Source organism: Gouania willdenowi, chromosome 7 (assembly GCF_900634775.1).
Source record: "Gouania willdenowi chromosome 7, fGouWil2.1, whole genome shotgun sequence".
Classification (NCBI taxonomy): domain Eukaryota; kingdom Metazoa; phylum Chordata; class Actinopteri; order Blenniiformes; family Gobiesocidae; genus Gouania; species Gouania willdenowi.
The window spans coordinates 12,740,312-12,750,491 of NC_041050.1; the positions used below are offsets into that span (position 1 = coordinate 12,740,312).

Below are 10,180 nucleotides of genomic sequence, written 5' to 3' on the forward strand. Positions count from 1 at the left end.
CCTATATTCACAAGAATAAAGGCCTCTCAGCATCAGAAGTGTAGCTTTGGCTAATGGGGAAAGGTTGTCATTGTGTTCTGGGTACTTGTTGGTGTAAATCATACAGTATATAGTGATTATTTTGTGTTTGTGTTTGGTTATTCTATCCATCCAGACTTTCAGGTTTTTCTTTATGTTGTATATTTTGTTCTAAAAATGTAATAAAAACTAAAAATACATTTTATTGAAGTGACATGTCTGTCAAGGTTCTCAGTCATCCGGATCATGCTGGTAGCTTAGTTGATGATAATAGACTGGACTGTGACTTTTGGCATCTTTTATTTATTTATTTATTTATTTATTTATTTAGTCATTAAAACAAATAGCCTCAACTAAGCTACCAGTAACATAGTGACATCTACTGGTCAGTTTCTGACACTGACCAAGAGATTACATTCATGTGAGCATGTTTCTACTTTGAGACTAATTCCTATGCTGTGACACATTAGTAAAGTAAAGTAGTGTAGATTGTTAAACAGATTAATCTATTAATGGTTGGGTGTACTGGTCAGACCACTATAAGACTGTACAGCAATTTAATGTTGACATTAAAAAAGGTGTTACTCCATAGAAATTGGCATTATGTAACACTATTTAATCTGACAAGAACAAGACTAGGACAGATTGCGAAGGCATGATGATAAAACTGACATTTCAAAGAGTAAATCCAATATGAAACTCGTTTATTTAGAGATAATTGTGAAGCCTATGGAGGTAGATTAGTGTCTTTATTATTAAAAAAAAGTAATCTAAATAAATAAATCACTTTTCAATCTTTTTTTTTACTTCAATTAAAAATAAATATTTTCAATCAAAGAAAAAAGTGTTCAAATGCAAAAGAAATATTTGATACCCAAATAACTGCATTTGAACACTTTTTTTTGATTGAAAACATGTATTTTTTGACTGAAATAAAATTTTTTTGATTGAAGTGATTTTCTTAAATTATTATCATTTAAAAGTGTTTTTTTGGATTGAAAAATAAAGACACAAATATATCTCCATAGGGGCCCAACGCTAAACAAATTAATCAGAAGTCATTTCTAAATGAAAAGATAAACAATTGGGCTCTTTTCATCTGCCATTAATGCCAGGATGATAGTACAGGTTAATAAATGTAAAGATAAATACATTTTATTGACCAAAATCTATAGATTTAAAGTAAATTCCAGTCCATGCACGAGGTCTTGAACGACGCAAGACGTCGGATGCGCGCGCAACATTTTAGCGGAAGTAAGTGCGTCTAATTATTTATTTATTTTTCTTATTTTATAACGGAAGTGGAAGTCTACCTTGCTAATGCTAAACATTATTACAGTTTTTGACCAAAATGCCTCAATGTATTATCACTCAATGTATAAATCGATACAAGGAAAATTCCAACACTGAATTTTTTAAAGTACCGAGCTGGACTGAGTCGTTTGAACGGAGACGTTTGTGGGCTCAGGCGATACGGGAGGCAGGCTGCCATGCCCACTGGTGGACGGCACACATCTGTAGTGCTCATTTTAAATCAGGTTAGCGCCTCTCTTCTTCTTTAAGTAAAGAACATTGTTATGTTTTAAAACCAGGCAGTATTTAACTTTTTAGAGCTCCCGAAACAATCCTGAAATCAATGTTTTTTTTGTTGTGTGTGTGTGTGTGTGTGTGTGTGTGTGTGTGTGTGTGTGTGTGTGTGTGTGTGTGTGTGTGTGTGTGTGTGTGTTTCCCCAGGAGCAGTTTCTCAGGACGTAGATAATGATGATTTTGTGCCCTCTGTGTTTACTCCTGTGAGAGAATGTGTCGGTCACATTGTCCACAACAAGGAATCTAAAGAATCTAAAAAGGGGGAAAGGTAAGAAACATATTCACTGAACGTTGCAAATAAGTTTATATTTCGAGATTTGACAAAGATAACATAGATTTTGACCATAAAGTGCTGCATAGAAAACAAAGCGAGGTGGTCGAACAATGGCGAGCATGAGGACAACCGCTCATGTGACTTTTAACAAAACTTACCTTTAATTTTCCTGTTTTTATCCATTTAATCTTAACTCCCACCCCCGTTTTTTTTTTTTTAGTTTTTTTTTTTTTTTAGAAAGTTTCAGGAAATTCAAAAGGAAAAGCGCCTTTTTATTCTTATTGTTGTTATTACATGTTCTTCAGGTTTGTAGCAGGTTAATAACAAAAACATTGAACTGTGTGCTTTGGAAATGTACTCTGGCTGAATGTGTTCAAGTCAAACCAAAGTAGACGCAAAAGCAGATTAAATTAATCAAAATTCTTGTAGCAAAACAAATAAAAGAAGAAAAAAAGTTCAGTTACAATTAGAGCCTGATTCAGGATATTTGGGGCTGATGCCGATATTGGGGGGCTTAAAAAGCCGATAAACCAACCGATATTGATTAATGGGCTGATATACAATATGAAAGAAAATTGATCTAATGATATATACTGTTCACGAACACACATTCTTATATGAAAAAAAAAAAATATTTTAAATTAAAAAAACATTTCCTGATATTTAATGAATATTTTTATTATTGTATTTTTCACATTTTCGTGGACGTGTGTTTTTTTTTTTTTTACTACTGGAAACAACTACTGGTCACGTTGACCATCTCGTTCCTATATAAAAACCTTGAAAATTGTGCCACTTCCGCACCCCCACTCCGGCAGATGGCACAGTAGATATTATAATAATAATAAATAGGATGTTTTGAAGCAAATAGTTTTGACTGAGTTTGTCCTCTGAACGATCAATATCGTCTGATGAACATATACGGCAACTTGATTTTTCATCCCTACGTTTAATTTTGATATTAACTGGGTAGAATATCGCAAAATATTGTGTTTTCGCGATAATATCGTATTGTAATCCAAGTATCATGATACGTATCGTATTGCAACATCCTTGCCAATGCTCACCCCCACTGACAACAGGAAAATATTTGCGCTGCAACATCGGTTACTTTTTAACAGATGTTGATTAATCTGTAATGTGCCAAATCGGTACCGGTTGATCCACCCGATTATTAATTGGTCAGGCTCTAGTTTGAGGAAATACATTAAACCAAGAATGAAAAGTAGGAAAGTACTTTGCACTTTACCTAGCCCGTTCACTACACATTCACGTTTATTGTCATTAGCATGCAGCTAAAGATATAAAAACATTATTGGTCAAATATTGTCACTGTAACTTCTAGAATGAATAGTTTATGTTTTATGCCTTCATTGAATTACAATTATCATGAATAAACTTTGTAATACATTTATCGGCTTTTTATTTATTTTTTCCCAAGAGTCAAAAGAGGAAATGGACGACGGCTCGCTGTTCAACCAATGCAGAGACAAAGGAAACAAGGAATGGTTCAGGTGATTCTACGCTAACTATTCCACTGGTAGCACTGGTGCTACCTACATTCTTGGTAGGCCACACCCATGCATGAATTGGTCACAGTCGTTTTTTTTGTCTTTTTCCTCTTAAGCCGAGAGCTTTTTTAGTCATTTTAAACCTATTAGGAGTAATATTATTGCTGAAAAAAACAAAATATAAAGACCTTAAAATAAGGCAAAATATTTCTATTACTATTACTACTAACTTACTATTTTGCAAATTATACTCGCCTGGTCAATGTTCACGACTAGCAATTCTATCATGTGTCTGCAGCAACTACGGATTTAATTCATTTATTGGTGTTTTCCTGATATTTTAGTTGAATGTAAAGAAAATAGATTTGATTTAAAAAAAAGATTCAAGAGCAGGATTTTTGTACCATGTGTTTTCTATTTACCTTGTTTGATTTCTTTCCTTTTTTTTAAAATTACTATTATTATTAATATTATTAGCATTTTTTTTTTCATTGTGAGATGCACTGCTGTTGTGTTGATGTTTGAAATAAATTAAATCAAATTCTTCTCAAATTCGTCTTCTAAAAAAAATAGAGTGTCTATTTGTACGGTTGCCGTGCAGACAACCACCGGTGCTATTGGTACGTTTAACAAAGTACTCGTACGTAGCGTCTAACCCTATATCGCAACAATTTTTAACAAAACATGTTCTATTATTAATAAACAGCCATGACGCAGGTGACAAGGACATGGAAACAACAAATCTCACCCAACTGTATGGGGAGACACTGCCAAAAAAAAAATGATTCTTGTGTCCAATGACAAGGAAATTAGAATTCAAATTAATAGTATCCATTTATAATGTTTTACTTACATTTTGGCTTATAAAATTTATCTGACAAGGATTTTTTTCCCAACTGATACATAAACAAATTTCCACTTGTAAAACTATTAAAAATCTGAACATTTTCCCCCAATTTGAAAGTTAAAAACAAATCTATTCTAATTCTAAAAGTTCTGCTTATACATAATAAATGAAAGAGGTGATTTTATCACAATCTATGACCAAATAACTGTAAACATAATGCTTTCTTCCTTTTATATTTGTTGCATTTTTATTTTCAAACCTATAGTTTGATATTCTGAACCAATGCTTTCACCATTACCAGTCTGTCCTTTTTTCCACTTCCAGGAGACGGAAACAGTGACTGAAGAGGCAAAGATTGAGACAAAAACTGAAGCATTCTGTCCACAAACAAAATGTAGTTTATCATCAATTACAAATCCAGCAGGCATCACAGAACTAAGTGGGAAAAAATCTATTGTTCACCTCAAACGTCTCATTACTGCAGCTGGCTGCTATCGATGTGAAAAGTGCTGCCAGACTTTCACCATTGCATCACAGTTGGTTAAACACATTCTGCTGCATGAAGGTCCTGAGGAGTCATTTATGTGTGAAGTCTGTGGCGAGCAATACTCGAGTCGAGCTGATTTTACCGATCACCAAGCAAACCACCCAAAGATCGAGCCCGGCTTTATCTGCAACATCTGCCATAAGAATTTCAGCACACCTCAGAACCTCGAAAACCACAAGCTGCTCCACTTCAAAGATTACAGACGGTGTTTCAAGTGTGGCGTGAAGTTCTGTCATATTCACAATCCCAGTTCACTCCGTCCTCAGGCTGAGGCTGAGAGAGCTAACGAGAAAGTCAACAAGGTACAAACTCATCAGATACAAGAACAAAAAAGTCCAGAGAAGACGGAACCAAACCAAAAGGAAGAACTTTTAAAGAACGTTGTGCTTCCGTCCAAAGCTCCTCCTGCTCTCCTTCTGCAGCTTTCTTCTCATCCACCTATTCTTGTTTGGCTTCCTCCTCTATTTCATCCAGCTGCATCACCCTTTCCTTTTTGTCTGTCCCCTCCCCATCCTCTTCCTTCTCCGTCAGTCAACATGTCCCAACCCAATGCATCTGAGGTTGCACACAGCCGCCATGAGGCCACATCTGGAGCTTTACACTGTCTCACAGCAGTAGATGATGTGCTGCCACTTACAACCTCTCCACCTCCTCAAATACTCTCATCAGCTCAACCAGGTACTTCTCTCCTACGTCTAGGCCCATTTCTTTCAAATAGACGTTAGAATTGTTTTTGTTTTTTATATATATATATATATATATATATATATATTTGCAATGAATAGAGTCAGATCAGGGTTGGGGTCAATTAAATTTTTTCAGTTACAATTACATTTTCAATTACCCATGTTCAATAACAATTCAGTTACGATTACAGTTATCAGCATTTTTGCCAATTACAATTAAATTACAATTGTATTTCATCTGCAGAAAGTCAATTACAATTATGTTCTCAATTACTAAAGTTCAATTACAATTAATCACAATTACTGAGCCGAAAATAAATAACCTAGTAAAGGGTAACCGTCCTCTTGTGTTAGCTTTCTGTTAGCATCTTTGATCCTAAATCAGCTGTAAAATACTCAAAAAACATATATTTATCATCTAATTTCTTTCCTATTTATTGGTTTTCTTGTTAGGCTTTATAATCAATGAAAATATTGGTTTTAATATATATGGTGTGGGCTTCTGGGCCTTTTTTGTGTCAGTGTACCCCTAGATTTATATATTTTTTAAATGGTAAAATGTGGGTAAACTTGATATGAAACATATTTCAATACTATTTTTTAACTACAGATATGTAGAGATCTACATAGAACTGTAACATGGTTCCCCGTGTTTCATGGCAATTACAAAGTCAATTATCTAAAATCAATTACAATTTAATTACGATTACGACAGCAACATATTTTTAAAATTACAATTATAATTATGCCATAAATGTAAATAATTATCAATTACATGATTGCAATTATAATTGACCCCAACCCTGAATAGAATAGAAGTTTATTGCCATATGTAAAAGTTTAAAAAAAGCAGGTACAATGGAATTCTTGTGCATGGCCCAGAGTCAGATTCAAAAAATTTCAAACAACAAATCAGCCAAGACAGTGTAACAGTAGAAGGTGCAAAACAGGGAAAGAACAGAAGTGTACTCTACAAAAAGATAAATAAATTGATATAACCTGAGTTGAATGTATATATTGCACATAGGAGAGAGTGAGGTTCATTGTTCAGCACGGGGGATTCATTTTTCAGTTTCTCAGTGGGTGGAGTCCTGAGGTATTTGCCCTCTTTAATGTCCTGTGCCACGAGCCTGACAGCAGCTGGGAAAAATCCATCCATTTAGAGCAGTATTTTTCAACTTTGGGGTCGAGATCCCATGTGGGGTCGCCTTGAATTCCAATAGAGTCGTCTGAAATGTCTAGTAATTGGTATAAATAAAATAAAAACTTAGGTAAAAATGGATTAAAACTCTATTTTTAACATTTTTTGGATCATTTTTTTTTCAAACTTTCTCAAATATAAATCTAGTTTAAATCAGTTGTCACTTGGTGCACTAATCCTAGCTACTCTGTATTTGTAACGCACTTAAGTAAACACGATCAAAAAATAATTCTAAAAAATAAAAATGTGTCTGGGGTCGTTGGACTTTTGTGATATGAAAATGGGGTCACAACCCGAAAAAGGTTGCAAACCTCTGATTTAAAGACACTGCGTAGCACGTTAGCCTATTGTTGACACTTTTAAAACTGAATATGAATAAATAATTTAAAACACTATGTAACTTATTTTACTACTTAAAAAATGAAATTGTGGATCATTGCTATAAAAACATGAGCAGGTACTGATTTAATGTCAGCTTTATAATACACACTAATTACTCCTGTCATAAACCAAAGGGGATGGACTTGTTTGAACGTCAGGGTTATTTTCATATTCATAAAGGGAGCAATACACAATAATATGGATATGTAAATGTGAAAGATTATACTAACACCTGACTTCCATCGTTAGTCCCTGCGCTGACAATTAAAGGCACATAAAACACACAGTAGAAAGAATTTTAAATAGCCAGACAGCACAAAATATATATAAATTAATTCCATAGCAGAAATAAACCACATAATATAAGCAGGAAGTTAAAATGTAATTGAGGTTTTTTTTTTGTTTTTTTTTTTGTTTTTATCCAGGAAAGGCTTTTCTTGACTTTGATGATCATGACAACGCACCTGATGTGGACTGTGACAAGGGCTCCCAAATAAAGGAAAGGTAAGAAACAATAACTTCACTTTAAACTAGTGAGCGTTCAGTGATCGATGGCAACAAGAAAACATGCCAACAGGCCTGTGGGTCAAATGTGTCCAAAGCAAGTCTTCAAATCTCCAGCTAAACTAAACTGTTTAAGAGAAAAAATTGCAAACCTTAAGCGTTATTATTAATTTGGTTTTAATTGCTGTCAAAGTCAAAGCATCTTCTTTAATGGCTAATGTGATGTGAGGCTTCAGAAACCAGTACCTAATGTCTCTCTCTCTCTATAGATATGATACACCAGAAGGACAAACTTCAGCTACAGCTGATGCTCATCATAATGTTCTCTCTGCAACTACAAGAAAAACTGAAATCAACTCATCGCAGGACAACCACACGCCATCAACACCAAAGGTAACTTTCATGAGTTAAAAAAAACATCTCATCTACATGGATTTAGCTCTATATTTAGTGAGTCTTTGTTTAGCTGCTGTTAGCAAGGCTGCCTCAATGTAGGGATGGAATGTTTTGTAAATTATTAGATTAGATTAGATAGAAAAGATTATACTTTATTATTCTCATAATAGGGAAATTCAGTCATTATAGCAGCAAAATATAAAGTGTAAAAAGCAAGAATATACTGTATACCTAAGTAGAAAGGAAATTTACCAGGAAAAATGAATAAAATAATATTGCTCTTGATAACGGTAATAATATCTAGTATTGTCTAGTATTAGCGCTACTTTATTTTAATTTGTGATTTTCACAATATGCTTGTTTTTCAAAAGTCTGCTGCAGCATTCACATTAAGACACTCAATTAAATAATTTGTGTCTTTTGAATCATATTAAGTACAATACCTATTAGGTATCAGCCAAAGCTGAGAGGGACAATTGTTATCTTTGCATGTTCTTCTGACTTTTTCCTCTTTTGAGGAAAATCATACATTCAATGTGTGAAAAATCACCAAATTTTACACAAAGGTCCACACACATGCCAGATTGCCTCAGCTGTCTAAATGGCCTGGCCGTGACCATTGCTGCACTATAATTGTGATTGGCTCACTACTAGAGCTATTGTGGGTTTTGTCCTGACTGTTCTATGTAGCGTTTACATGTTCTCTCTGGAGTTGGCATGAGTTTTCTTTGCATAATAAGGTTTTCGTACAATCCATTGGTGACCTGTCGAGGTTGTACCCGCAGTTTTATTTACCTACTGCATGTCACATGCAGCGCAACTTAAAATGCTTGACATTAAACTATCAGTGTAAGATTAAAACAGGAAACATTAACAAGTGATAAATGATGATGTGGTTTTAGAATAAAATGGCCCCAAATGAGTGACTCGTCAGGCATAATTTCCTTGTCTCATTCTGTTTTTCAGGAAACAGACACATTGATGGAGAAAGAAGCTACTCTGCTCCAATCAACAGCAGCATCTAGTCTGTCATCAGTTACATATTCAACCGTCATCACAGAACTAAGCAGAAGAAAACCAGTCGTGCTCCTCAAGCGTCTCATTCCATCAGCTGGTGGTTATCAGTGTGAAAAGTGCTGCCAGACATTTACCAGTACATCACTGTTGGTTCAACACATGTCGCAGCATGAAGGAAAATCCTCTGTGACGAGTGAATTATCTGTCACGAATGACACGAGTCAGGCAGATCTCACCGATCACCAGATGTTAAACCAGTTAAAGATGGAGTTGTGCTTCCCCTGCAACATCTGCGACCGATCGTTCACTACGCCTCAGAAGCTCAAACGCCACAAACTGCTCCACGTCAGAGACTGCAGGAAGTGCCTCAAGTGTGGCGTGATTTTCTGCCGACGTCACAATCACGTCGCCTTCCTGCCGAAGGCTGACATTAGGGTGGAGGATGAGGAAGAGCTGCCAGTGAGCAAGGCACAGAGTCTTCTTCCTTCTCCACCTTTGACTTCTTCTTTTCCTCCTACTTCATCTATTCCCATTCCAAAACCCAATGTACCTGTAGTTGCTCGCAAAACTCTGAAGAGACGTCCAAAATTATATCTAAACGTACGGCCTGAGCCTCACAGTTTGAACACACCTCCACTTCCTGAGCCTCTCCTATTCCCAGACCAAGCTGGTACCTTTCCCAAGGTTCCCGAAGCTCCGTTTGGCTTTTCCAGTCTCCCATCTGCACTGAAGATGTTTTCACCAGAGTGCCTCACCTCAGCCTTCTTTAAGGTTCAAAGAAATTATCAGCATATTGCAAGCAATCCCAAACCGTGTAAGATGAAGCGTGAAGTTAAAGAGGAGCAGCCTGAGCAACCACCGCCGCGTAAGCCACGCACCAAAAAAGTGCAGAGAATAGCGTACGACTTGGAGTTTATACTTTAACGTTGGAGGGAATATGTGACGACTGTAAAACCTCAAGGTTTGTGTGAATTGTTTGTTATGATGGAGATAATTTTACAGTTTTTAAAACCTTCAATTTTGGTGCTAAATGTAAAGAAGAAAAACAGTATTTTGTACTTGTGTGAATCTACCTGCTGAGCTCCACTTTAGTGGAGTTGTGAGATTAAGACGGTTTAATTCAGTCTTCCTTTGAGGGGAATGTAAGTCAACCTGTAATGCTGCTGTTTTTAATGATGAAATAAATTTTTATGTAAAATATTCCAAAGATT

General features: G+C 35.5%; 1 protein-coding gene across 4 annotated transcripts; it reads left to right on the forward strand.

Annotated features, from left to right (window-relative positions):
- Positions 1 to 1,298: 1,298 nt before the first annotated feature.
- On the forward strand, positions 1,299 to 10,171 carry LOC114467193 (zinc finger protein 728-like). 4 transcript variants are annotated; one of them, XM_028453314.1, is made up of 8 exons: positions 1,299 to 1,556; positions 1,753 to 1,873; positions 3,321 to 3,393; positions 4,562 to 5,086; positions 5,316 to 5,462; positions 7,478 to 7,556; positions 7,826 to 7,949; positions 8,919 to 10,171. In XM_028453314.1, the coding sequence occupies exons 5-8, from the start codon at positions 5,321 to 5,323 to the stop codon at positions 9,891 to 9,893; spliced, it is 1,320 nt and encodes a 439-aa protein (XP_028309115.1). In that variant the 5' UTR covers positions 1,299 to 1,556; positions 1,753 to 1,873; positions 3,321 to 3,393; positions 4,562 to 5,086; positions 5,316 to 5,320; the 3' UTR covers positions 9,894 to 10,171. The 4 variants fall into 4 exon arrangements, with proteins under 4 accessions (XP_028309115.1, XP_028309114.1, XP_028309112.1 ...); XM_028453313.1 differs by having other exon boundaries at positions 3,321 to 3,446; positions 4,562 to 5,462; XM_028453311.1 differs by having other exon boundaries at positions 4,562 to 5,462.
- Positions 10,172 to 10,180: the final 9 nt, after the last annotated feature.

What these genes read in the sequence shown, in the direction of transcription:
- LOC114467193 (XM_028453311.1), top strand. Translation starts at nt 1,370, where the DNA reads ATGCCTCAATGTATTATCACTCAATGTATAAATCGATACAAGGAAAAT. An exon ending in TAGTGCTCATTTTAAATCAG is followed by an intron (nt 1,557 to 1,752) that starts GTTAGCGCCTCT and finishes GTGTTTCCCCAG; the next exon opens with GAGCAGTTTCTCAGGACGTA. An exon ending in GGAAACAAGGAATGGTTCAG is followed by an intron (nt 3,394 to 4,561) that starts GTGATTCTACGC and finishes TTCCACTTCCAG; the next exon opens with GAGACGGAAACAGTGACTGA.